This window comes from Sciurus carolinensis, chromosome 11, assembly GCF_902686445.1.
Source record: "Sciurus carolinensis chromosome 11, mSciCar1.2, whole genome shotgun sequence".
Taxonomy (NCBI): domain Eukaryota; kingdom Metazoa; phylum Chordata; class Mammalia; order Rodentia; family Sciuridae; genus Sciurus; species Sciurus carolinensis.
This window is the reverse complement of record NC_062223.1, coordinates 116,601,678-116,613,963: the sequence shown is the minus strand read 5'-3', so window position 1 is coordinate 116,613,963 and position 12,286 is coordinate 116,601,678. Positions and strand designations below refer to the sequence as shown.

Sequence of the window (12,286 nt, the reverse complement as noted above, 5' to 3'; positions counted from 1 at the left end):
GTTCGGCGACAATTAAATTGATTGTATAGCGTGAGCTGATTTTGTAAGAGGAAGGAATTTTACTGAACAATTCGTTTGCCTTGCTACTAACTTGGTAACAGTTGCTTAAATACTGTAGCTATTCCTGCCTCTGTGGCCTCAAGGGCTAAAGTGGGACAAGGCTGGTATTTTTGGTGATGAGGAAATACTTATAAGGGAGGTTGGGTGTTGTCGAACTGGGGCAGAGATCACAGTTGGGGTCACTGCGGTTCCAGCGTCAAGCGGGGATCGGTTCTGGGTTGGGCATCATGCTTCCTCAACTCGGGAAACGCGGCGGAGGCTTTGAAGTTGCCAGCACGCGTGAGGTTCCCACTGCCTGCTCCCCAGACGGGGGCACCAGGGAGCTTGCGCCTAAGGAACCGGGGCCCACGCGGGAAGGTCGAGCTCGCCGGTGAGGTCACGGTTGCCATGGCTCTGGGCAGTGACGCGCGTCGGCACGTGACCAGGGGTTGCCATGGCGCCGGGCGCCCGGCGGCGCGGGAGCCCCGCCTCCCGGAGTGACGTCTATCAGGCCCCCCCTCCTTTTCCCGCCCCCCCTTGCCCCCTCCCCCCCAGCCGGCTCCCCGCGGCCCCGGAGGTTTCACTGCACAACAAGATGGCGGCAGCGGCGGCGAGCGGAGCTGGCGGGGCTGCGGTGGCCGGAGCTGGGGGATCCGGGCCGGCGGGCCGCCTGCTGCCTCCGCCCGCCCCGGGGCCCCCGGCCGCCCCGGCTGCCGTGCCCCCAGCGGCCGGCCCGCCGCGTCCCGCAGCCCCGGCCTCCCGCGGGCCGATGCCGGCTCGCATCGGCTACTACGAGATCGACCGCACCATCGGCAAGGGCAACTTCGCTGTGGTCAAGCGGGCCACGCACCTCGTCACCAAGGCCAAGGTACTGGCGCTGTGGGACCCGGCGGCTGTGGGTCTGTGCAGCCCGGGACCACCGGAGTGTGGCGGAGCCAGGCGAGATCCGCGACCCCCGGGACTGAGGGGTCGGGGCAGCGAGTGGGTTGGCATTTGGGAGAGCGTTGGGGGCCAGGGAGACGGGCAGGGGGCTGTCGCGGCGGGGGAGTGAGAGGGTAGAAACGCCGGCGGAGCCGGGAGAGGGAAACTCCACAGCGGAGGGGCGAAGGGGGCCACTGAGCCCCGGGACCCCGGAGCCGAGCAGCTGGGCGCGGGAAGGGGGTCCTCAGGGCTGCGTGGAGGGTAAGTAGAAGGGTGACTGGAAAGATGGGGTTGGAACTCTCAGGGGGCCGGCAGGCTGCAAGCAGAGAAGACTCCGGAACCCGCAATTAGGAAATCGTAAGGGAATGAGGGCAGGGGCATATGAAATGTGGACCAGGGGGATGGGGGAAGACGAGGGTAAACTGGCAGACCTGAGCTTCTGAGGGGCCCCGGGACGGCTGGAGCATGGACTGGGGTTCTGTAGTGGGTGCAGGGCACTGCGAGGTATGAGATCTGGCACATTATGACAGGAATCCGCATTTGATCATCAAAGACTGATAGTGCAACTGGAATCCTAAGGAGAGACTCGATTATTGGAGGAGCAATGAAGAAAATGGGGAAATAAGGAGAAAAACTGTTTTGTGTGTCAGTAGGAAGGGGCCCAGGTTTATGGTGGCACTAGCGAATCAAGGGTTAAACAATTTGGGAGAGCTGGGTTGCCGGATATTTTTAGTTGTTGGAGGGTCTGGGATTTTGGGCTTTATGGGAACCCAGGGTGGGCTTTCAGTGGTGAGGGCAAAGCTTGCGACTGAGGAACCCAGACACCAGAGGATTATACTCCTTGGGCCCTTTGGTTCCCAAGGGATTTGAGGAGCTATAGTGGTGAAATTGGCCAAGGTCAATTAGGTAGCCATATATGTATACATATAAAATTCCCCTTTTGAGGAAATATGGGTAGCACTTTTGTAATCCTGTAGTTTTGATAGAACCCACAAAACCCATTTTCACTCCAGAATTTTTCTTTGCTTGGTATCTCACTTGAATGAATACTTTTAATGTAGTCATTCATTATATTTAAAACTGCAGTTTGTGCTTTCCTTCAGCCTGACAAATGAAGAACCCTTAGAGCTGCTGCTGCTTCCTACCAAAGCCACCTCAATTCCCCTCACCTCCTCAGCCTAGCTTCTGGCTGTCATGACCTACCTGGGGTTTTGCTTTTATGGCAATCACTTGTTTTCAGAAGCCAATAGCTTGTCTGGGTCTTCTGCTCATTTGCAACCTGAAGTTCCTCCTCCTGTCCCTCCCTCTGCCAGACTACAAGGGGCCCTTCTTACCAAGGTGACAGGGTGGGTAGCTGTGGCAATTGATTGGTCAGTTTCACTTCCTCTGGAGGGCCCCCTTCAGCCTTTTTGTCAGTTTTTAGTCAAGTCTTCAGATCAGAGCTGAATGAGGCACCCAAGTCCAAGACTCCCTGATGGTTCCCACAGACCCTTTGGGGAACTAGATTGATCCTGTAGACTCTGATACATCTCCTCAACCCCTAGTGTTTCCAGTCCTGTTTACTGTTAGCTAAGCCAAATTTATAAACAGTGTGGTCCCCACCCCCTTTCTAAGTAATCACATTGTGCTTCTGTGATTATTTTGCTCTGAGCTCTGGGGAATTGACTCCATGAACTTAATTGGTTGCCTGGTTTATGGTCTTAATGATTTAAAAATTTTGAATCTTTCAGCCCTTGAATATACCAAAATATTGATTAAAAAAAAAAAAAACTCTAACTTTCCTGTCTAGGGTTGAATGTTTTTGTAAATGTAATTGCAAATAGTTGATTCTTGGCTTTATTTTTAAAAGAGACTTTTCTATGTTCAGTAGTCAGCAAAGCCAGTGCCTAATTATGGCTGGTCTGCTGGCTTTCTAATTTTTTGTGTGTGTATTTTGTAGTTTTTTTTTTTTTTTTTTTTTTTCCTGAGACCTTAGTATCTTTTAGGACTGCAGCATTTAAAACATTGGCTTGTTTATGAACGGGTGTCACTGTTTATGTTGGTTTTTATCTTTGATCATTTGTGGTATACAGTTATGCAATTCCTATGTATGGAAATATTCAGGACCTTGAAAGAGACTGAAGTGGCTTGGACAATGAGTTGCATGTGTGAAAAGATCATACCAGCACTCATTTGTGTTTCTGTAGCAGTGTGCAATTTCCTAGTTACAGTTACAAGTACCCTATCTTTTGCTGCTTAAATTACTATGACGGAATGAGTGAAGCTTAATTCACAAGGAGTTGTCATGTGCTCTGGATGAACGATGGACATATTTTGGCCTGCTCCTTGCTTATCTGAATCCACTTTGGAAGTGGTTCTCAACTGCTGACAGCTTAGATGTGCCTAGCAGCTGTTGACATACAGTATGATGGCCTATTAATGCCATGGTTTGGTTATATAATGGTGGGGAAGGTGCATAGGTACTAGAAGTTGCAGGAGTTGCTACTTCAGTTACTCAGGTAGAGATTTTTCTCCCCATGCACTGCAGCATTTATCTTTTTTTTTAAATATTTTTTTAAAGTTGTCAATAGACCTTTATTTTATTTATTTATATGTGGTGCTGAGAATTGAACCCAGTGCTTCACACATGCTAGGCAAGTGCTCTACCACTGAGCCACAACCCCAACCCTGCAGCATTTATCTTATTTCTGCAGTCAACCCTGCAGCATTTATCTTATTTCTGCAGTCAGGTCAGTTGAATGCAATGAGTTATCCCCTGCCCCACATCTCTTTCTGCAATGTATTATTTTTTTGTGTGTGTTTTTGAGGTGTTTGATTTCCTTCCTTCTTTCTTTCTTTCCTTCCTTCCTTCCTTCCTTCCTTCCTTCCTTCCTTCCTTCCTCCCTTTCTCCTTTTCCCCCTGTAGGTCATTGAATAGTCTGGGTTTTTCTTATAACCATAATTAACAATCAGACTCAGATAATTCAGATGATACTTGTGCTGACTAAAAGGGTTAGGTAATAGGTATTTTCTGAACATTGGAGAAATATTTATGGTCACCTTTTCTTACATGACCCTTTCCAAGGACTGAGACACTAAAGTAAACTTCATTTATTGACCAAGCTACTGTACTCCATCCAACAATAAGTGGTGAAGCTGGCTCTTTCCCAAATCCTGTTAACTCTCAAACCTCCTAGAGTAGGACCCTGGGATGAATAAAATCAGTGGAGAAAAGGATATCATCTTCCTATTTGGTTTTTGTGTACTTTTGCAGCAGTGGCATTCATGAGCTCAGACTTCATATTGGCAGCACTGCAGTGCTTAGAGCGTCGCTGCAGAACAGTTCAGGGGAGTGAATTTTCATCTGTGACATACTTTGGTCAGCAGCTCGCTCTGTCTTTGTCCTACCTGCTTTGATTTCCTTTTATTTTGGGGGAGGAGCCTACCATAAGGTTCTCTGGCTCTGTTCTTTAGGTAGAACACTATAAAGTATTAAAGAGGTTAAAAAATAGGTTTTCTAGGTTGGGGTTGTGACTCAGTGGTAGAGCGCTTGCCTAGCACGTGTGAGGCACTGGGTTCGATCGTCAGCACCACATAAAAGTAAATGAATAAAATAAAGGTCTATCAACATTTAAAAAATTTTTAAAAAGCTTTTCTGCTTTCAGGTTGCTTATAATCTGTTTCATGTAACTAATTATACCTTCAAGCTAATTAGACTAATGGGAACCAAGAGTAGGTACTTATTGTGTGCATTTAAAAAAGTATACATGACTAAAAATCTTTGGTTAAATACTTTTAAACTGCTGTGTGCAGTAGTACACACCTGTGATCTGAGCTACTTGGAAGCTGAGACAGGAAGCAAGTTCAAGGTCAGCTTGGGCAAATTAGTGAGACCCTGTCTCAAAATAAAAAGGACTGGGAAGTAGCTTAGTGATAGAATGCCCCTGGGTTCAATTCCCAGTACTGCACAAAACACAACAAATCAAAAGCCTTTTAAACTGTATTTCAGTAAATATGCATCACTTGCCTATTTTTGGTTTGTGGTAAGAGGGTCAGCTTTGGTTAAGACTGCCTGGTTTGAATCCTCTATTGCTTAGTGATGGGGAGAACTTGGGTCATGAGAAGTTATTTAACTTCTTTGTGCTTTGGATTTCCTCATCTGTAAAATGGGATGACAATAGTACTTACAAGTTTGGGTGTTAGGAAGATTCGTTAAGATAATATATGTAATGCTATTCATGTTTAGTCAGCATTTAATAAATGTTATCATCATCATCATCCTCAGGTGCTATAGTAACCAAAATAAGTATGACATACTTGCCTTTTTTTGCTTTTTACTCCTTAGAAAGAGTTTATTACTGTATATGCCTTCAGTGTTGGGTATGATGATATGCTTTCATGGTGAAAAAAAATTTGTTATTATTTTAGGTGCCCCTTTGAGATATCTTGGGTTTAGTTCCTGTGGGATATGGGCTGACTAATCTTGTGAAATTGGTATTTTAAAAATGCAGTTTTTGACTGGTTAAACTTCTGTTATTTTGAGGGGGGAGGGTAGTACTGGGGATTGAACCCAGAGGTGCTTTACTGCTGAGATACATCCCCAGTCTTTTTTTTATTCCTTTTTTTGAGACAGGTTCTTGCTACATTGCTGAGACTGGCCTTAAACTTGAGAGCCTCTTGCCTTAGCCTCCTGAGTTGCTGGGATTATAGGCATGTGCCACTGTGCCCTGCTTGGTTCAAATTTTTTTAAACAATTATGAGACTTATCTAATGAAAACTAACTTGACTTTTTCTTTGGACTGCCTTGAATTTTCATTGTGTTTTGTGTAACTAATTTTTGTCATATTGATGATGAAACAGTTTGAGTGCAATCTTTTCTTCAGAGATTTGCTTAAATTTGGTGGAAAATATGTAAAAATGTTCCTATAAGCTTAAGAACACATTTGCACTTGTGTGTAGTGTACTACTTAGAAGGCCAAGGTTAGGATCTGAACTTTAAAAACACAGAGAAAAAACTTTGCCCTATGAATCCATTCCAAATATTAACCAGCCAGAACACATTTGTGTGCTCTGTTTTACTGCAAACTCATTTTCACGAGAATAACTCAGAGTGGGCTAAAAGCATTATTTTTACCTCGAAGGAAGAGTTGAATGAAACAGATGAGATGATGCATGTGCCCTTTAGGAAGTTGAAAACATTAATCTTTGCCATAACTAGAAAAGATAATTATGTCAAAAAGAAATTGAGGGCTGGGGTTGTGGCTCAGTGGTAGAGCACTTGCCTAGCATGTGTGAGGCACTGGGTTTGGTTCTTAGCACCAAAAATAAAGGTCCATCAACAACTTAAAAAATATTTAAAAATAAAGAAATTGAAAGCAAGGTTTACATTGAATACATTTTAGGAAGACAGTCCCATTCCTTAAACAATCTAGAAGTGACTATTGAAAGATGACTAAGCTCATTTTGACATAGTTTTGATGGGGTTACTAACTTTTTGGAACTTGGAGAAGAGATAAGACTGATTGGGACTAGTCTTCAGAGTCAAAATACCAGTATTCCACTTTCAGCATCCAAGATGTTTATTTTAACATTCTGACTTTGGTGCCAGCTCCCTAGAAAGTCATAGATCTGGCTCAAGCCAGAGGTGCCCAGACTAGTTATTTCTGTGCCAGAAATACTGTTTTCATTTTCCAGGCATCAATCTGGCTGATGTTTTCTAGTTCATGGCACCAAAGAGAAAAAAATGGACACGTCGAAAAGATTAAGAAATGTTCTCTATTCACTGAAGTCTCTGTAATTATAAAAATGCCTAAGACATATCTGCTAAGAGATGGAGTCTTTCCCTTATCCATCCATCCATTCATTCAACACATATTAACTGAATGCAATTATTTTGTCAGAGTGTATTCTAGGCTCTGTAATATACCAATGAAGAAGAGAGACAAAAAAGCACCTGCTTGGAGCTTACTTTCACATAGGTGGAGATGGACAGGAGCCATGTTTAAAAATCATATATATATATATATATATTTAATTTTCATGTAGTATTGAGTGAGTACATAAATGGTCTCGAGGTCTGGGGAGGGGTGCTGCTTCAGACAGAGTGGTTATGGAGGGCTTTTTCAAGATGGTGATATTTGAGTTCAGACCTGAATGATGAGGGAAAAACATCCTGGGAAGATTTGGAAGACAACTATCTAGGTAGATGGAATAGCAAGTGCAAAAGTCCTTGAGAACAGAAATGAGTTTGGATTATCTAAAGATTAGACCTAAAGTCATGTGTTAGGGTACCTTATTGAACAAGGGGTAGAATGGTAAGGGAAAGGTTAGACAGGTAGATGGGCCAGATTATATAAGTTTTGTAGGCTATTTTGTGAAATTGGGCATGATACAGGGGATTGACATTAGACAGTATCAAAGCAGAGTACTGACATAATTTCATATTTGTTTTTAAAATTCATGTTGGTTATTTTATGGTTAAGGGCAAAAAAACCTTTTTCTGATGTTTTTAAGACATATGAAGTGGTCAATTTTAACAACTTGATATATTATTTCACCGTTTAAGAAAACGCCATACATTTTGCATATAAGCTAAACATGATCAATCAACAAATATTTGTTCATTTTTTGGGCACAAAGAAGACTTTTGAGATATTCTGTTCCAATCCTTTTCCAGGGTCTAGAAAGATGGACTTACCAGAATTTAGATTCTCCGGTTTTAATAGACTATTAAAGTTGTTTAGACCAATTATTCATTAAGTTCATGGCTATCTTCTATATCTCCTGTCATTTTTTTGGAGTCCTGTAGCTAGTTAGTCAGGGAACTGGAATTAAAATCAGGTACCTGCTGGACACGGTGGCATACCCTGTAATCCCAGTGAATTGGGAGGCTGAGACAGGAGGATTGCAAGTTTGAGGCGAGCCTTGGCAACATAATGAGGCTCTAAGCAACTTAGTGAGACCCTGTCTAAAAATAAAACATAAAAAGGGCTGGGGACTTAGCTTAGTGGTTAAGCACCCCTGGGTTCAATCCCCAGTTTAAAAAACAGAGAGAAGAATCCAGGTGTCTACTCCTAGTTAACTCCCGTGATGTTTCTAATTATAGAAAACATTATTCTTGCCCTCTGAGCACTTGCCCTTTTGTTGGAGAGACAAGATATAGCTACATAAACAAGTGAGATTCCTCCAAGTATGGAGGAAGAGTAATATACCAGCCCTGTACTTCACCTGTGCTTTGTCATTATGTCATTGTCATTCTGCTACTTACAGTCCTCCCTGCTTTGCCTTCAAAAGATCTCCTACTCTGATACTCTTGGTGCCTCCTTGGCATGACAGATATGAAGGAAGTAAACAGAAAGAAATAAACGCAGGAAATGCAGTGACAAAAACTCTATATAGTTTTCTTGTGATACTCTTATCTAGCTACTGCCAGGGAATGTGGGTAGTTATGCTTTTGGGTTGAACTGATCTACCTTTGAAGGTAATTTTCTTAGATGGGCTCCTCACTTACCAGATCACTACCAGTTTCTGGTGATGATGCCATCTTATAACTCATTAAAAGAATTGGTTTCCTAGATACATACCTTGATGACATAGGTGAGGTCTGAGAGAACCATATATCTAGGGTTCCTCTTAATTTGGTTCTAGTGGTCTGAGAGCTATACCTGTTCTTCACATGAATGACCTCACATATCAGGTGAGTCCCTGACCCCTCCAAATGGTGAGTAGCTTTATCCCTTTCTGGTATAATCATATGATCATAGTGTCCTTTGCATGACTGATAGTATGCAGAGGATGAACATTATACATAGTCTCATTGGCTTTTGTCCTTTTATGATAAGTTGTTGCTAAATAAATGGCCTAGACAGTGTCTTTGAGAAAACTCTGCAGTCTGGAGTTAGTTTGAAAGACCCACTTTTAGAACCCCTTTTGGATCTATTCAGCTAGTACAAAACTGTTGGACGAGCCATCATGAAGTTATGTTAGGACCATATTTCTGATTATCATGTGTGTGATCCACAGTAGGTAAGGAGCTCTGCCACTGTTAAGTATTTTATCTCAGAATTAGGCTTTTCAAAGAGGTAGGAATCAGATTGTGAACACTTAGCTACATTTCTCAGAAATTGAAAAGGAAGAAGAAAACCCATCACCTGTTTAAGTTTGTCTGTGTGGGCTGGGCTCACAAACTTGGATACTTTTGACCAGTTATTTTAAGCTAAATTTAGGTTTTGATTAGGAAGTTATGAGAAATTATCAGATTCCTCCCTAGTTTCAGTTCTAGCACTTGCTTACCAGCAGTGTGCTTTCCTTCTTACTACTCTCACCAGACAGAACTGAGTGCAAGAATTTGGGTTAGCTATTCACATTTCTCTCTTTCTTTTTTTTCTGGTAGTAGGGATTGAACCCAGGGGTGCCTAACCACTGAGCCAATCCCCAACTCCCCTGCCCTTTTAAAAATATATTTTAGAGACAGAGTCTTGCTGAGTGGCTTAGGGTCTCACTAAGATGTTGAGGCTGGCTTTGAACTCAAGATCCTCCTGCCTCAGCCTCCCAAGCCATTGGGATTACAGGTGTGTGCGTCATCACACTTGACTAGCTAGCCACATTTCTTGAGGCTAAATATTTTCAAGAGGAATTTTATCAATTTATTGCATCCATCCATTCAATAAACTATTGAAATATTATTTATCAAAAATAGAAATGTGGGGCTGGGATTGTAGATCAGTGGTACAGCACTTGCCTAGCAGGTGCAAGGCAGTGGGTTTGATCCTCAGCACTACATAAAAATAAATAAATAAATAAATAAATAAATTGTATCCATCTACAACTAAAAAAAAAAAAAAAAACAGAAATGGGAGCTGGGGTTGCTCACTTGGTAGAGTGCTTGCTTCACATGCACAAGACCCTGGGTTTAATTCCCAGCATCAAAAAAAAAAAAAAAAAAAAAAAAAATTAGAAATGGACCTTGGCATGGTGACACATGCCTGTAATTTCAGTGACTTGGGAGACTGAGGCAAAAGGATTACACATTTGAAGCCAGTCTGGGCAATTTAGTAAGATGCTGTATCAAAATAAAAAATAAAAAGTGCTGGGGATGTGTCTCAGTGGTTAAGTGCCCCTGGGTTCAATACCTGGTATCCCTCCCCCCCAAAAAAAAAAAAATCTCTATGTGAGTATGTCTCCATGTCTTCTATTTTGTACCGTTGATCCCTATTTTAGTGCCAGTACCATGAACACCAGGCTTCTTATTTTATTTTGTTTACTGGGGATTGAACCCAGAGGTGCTTAACCACTGAGCCACATCCCCAGCCCTTATTTTTTATTTTGAGACAGGGTCTTGCTAAGTTGCTTAGTGCTTTACTAAATTGCTGAGTCTGGCTTTGAACTTGTGATCCTTCTGCCTCAGCCTCCTGAGCCACTGGGAGTACAGGTGTGCACCACTGTGCCTGGCTGTCTCTAATTTTGAATGGAAGGTTCTTTCGTATCCAGGCTTCCAGTGGGTTACTTCCCTGAGATGGCACCGTTAGTGTGGTCAGCCAGTGCCTCCAGTTTTCCCTCTTTTGCCTTGGAGCCTCTTCCTTTGGAGACCTAGTAGATTGTCAGGCTATTGGCCCTTCCTGATATAACTTCACACTGTTGAGTTGCTTCCCTCCCTCCCTCCCTCCCTCCCTCCCTCCCTTCCTCCCTTCCTCCCTTTCTTCCTTCCTTCCTTCCTTTTACTGGGGATTGAACCTAGGGATGCTTAGTTTAGACACATTCCACCCCCTTTTTTAAGCCCCGTTTTCTATCTTATTTAGAGACAGGGTCTCCCTAAGTTGCTTAGGACCTCACTAAATTGCTGAGGCTGGCTTTGAACTTGTGATCCTCCTGCCTCAGCCCCCCAAGCTGCTGGATTATAGGCATGCACCATCATACCTGGTTCTTGTTCTTTTCTTTATACTAAATAATCTGATTGAAACAATTTTTTTTTCCTGTCATTGACCAGTAATCTGGTGTGTGTATGCTGAATATTGAGCCCAGGGGTGCTCTGCCACTAAGCTAGATCCTCAGTCCTTTTTATTTTTTAATTTGAGACAGGGTATCACTGTCTTGCCTCGGCTGGCCTCAAACTTGTGATCCTCCTGCCTCAGTCTCCCGAGTTGCTGGGATTATAGGTGTACACTACTATGCCAGTAATCTTAATGAGTTACTTTTAATTGATCCTTACTTTTAATGGATCAATGCAGTAGTATTTATTGTGTATCATCTGTATGCTAAAAGTGACTACAATTAGAAGTCAAGAAGATAGATTTTATTCTTGTGAGGGGATACAAGGGGTTAAGTTAAAAGAGCAGTTGACTGCTTGCAGCTTGATCCTAATAGAGTGGAAGAAAGACAAGAGGTATTAAACATAATAAATTCTTTTTGTTGCTTTTTTGCTGTGTTGGGGATCAGATCTATGGCCTGGTTCATGCTAGGCAAGTGCTATATTACTGAGTTATACCTCCAGTTCATAATAAATTTTTTTACACCAATCACAGTGTCTGTTTTAATTGGCTCTCTTCTATACCTTGTCCATTTTTTTCTGATTATAAAAATAACTTTGTGTCCATGGAAGAAATTTGGGAAATTTGAGAAAAGTGTAAAGAAGCAGAAGAAAACAATCTCCCATAATCCTGACACTCAGAGACAATAACTATTAATATTATAAAAGACTTGTGCATATATGTGTGTATGTGTATATATATATATATACACACACATATATTTTTTGGTGCCAGGATTAAACCTGGGGTGCTTAACCACTGAGCCACACGCCCAGCCCTTTTTATATTTATTTTGAGACAGGGTCTCACTAAGTTACTTAGAGCCTTGCCAAATTGCTGAGACTGGCTTTGAATTTGTTATCCTCCTGCCTCAGCCTCAGTCACTGGAATTACATGCATGTACCACTGCCCAACTGTATCTATATATTTTTAAATAGGTTCATGTTGATACAATATTTTCTTTTCCATCATCCTTTTGAGCATTTTCACATAATTAGAAACTTTTAGTCATTACAAGTTTTAATTGATATATACTTTTTTATGATATGACTACTGTATTTTTCTGAAACTTTTTCCTAATTTAAGCTCTTTCCCAGTTTTTCTCTTAATAAATTTGCTGTGAAAACCATATTTGCACATGAGTCTTTGATGTATTTCTGTTCTTTTGCTCTGGATAGATTGTTGAAAGTGAAGTTACTGGGCCAGAGGGAACACATGTTTGTTAGACACCTGATATGTATATTGCCACATTGCTTTCCAGAAAAATTACACCAGGGTTAGCTTCCCCAGCAGTGTGTGAGAAGACCTGTCTCACAGCCAGC

General features: G+C 42.3%; 1 protein-coding gene across 6 annotated transcripts in view; it reads left to right on the top strand.

Annotated features, from left to right (window-relative positions):
- The first annotated feature begins 589 nt into the window (after positions 1–589).
- The window catches only part of Sik3 (SIK family kinase 3), a 242,324-nt gene continuing 230,627 nt past the window's right edge, over positions 590–12,286 (top strand). For all 6 annotated transcript variants that reach the window (XM_047518810.1, XM_047518807.1, XM_047518811.1 and 3 more), the window contains exon 1: positions 590–907. In XM_047518810.1, coding sequence (XP_047374766.1) covers positions 635–907 — 273 coding nt within the window. In that variant the 5' untranslated portion in view covers positions 590–634. The remainder of the gene's footprint in view (positions 908–12,286) is intronic.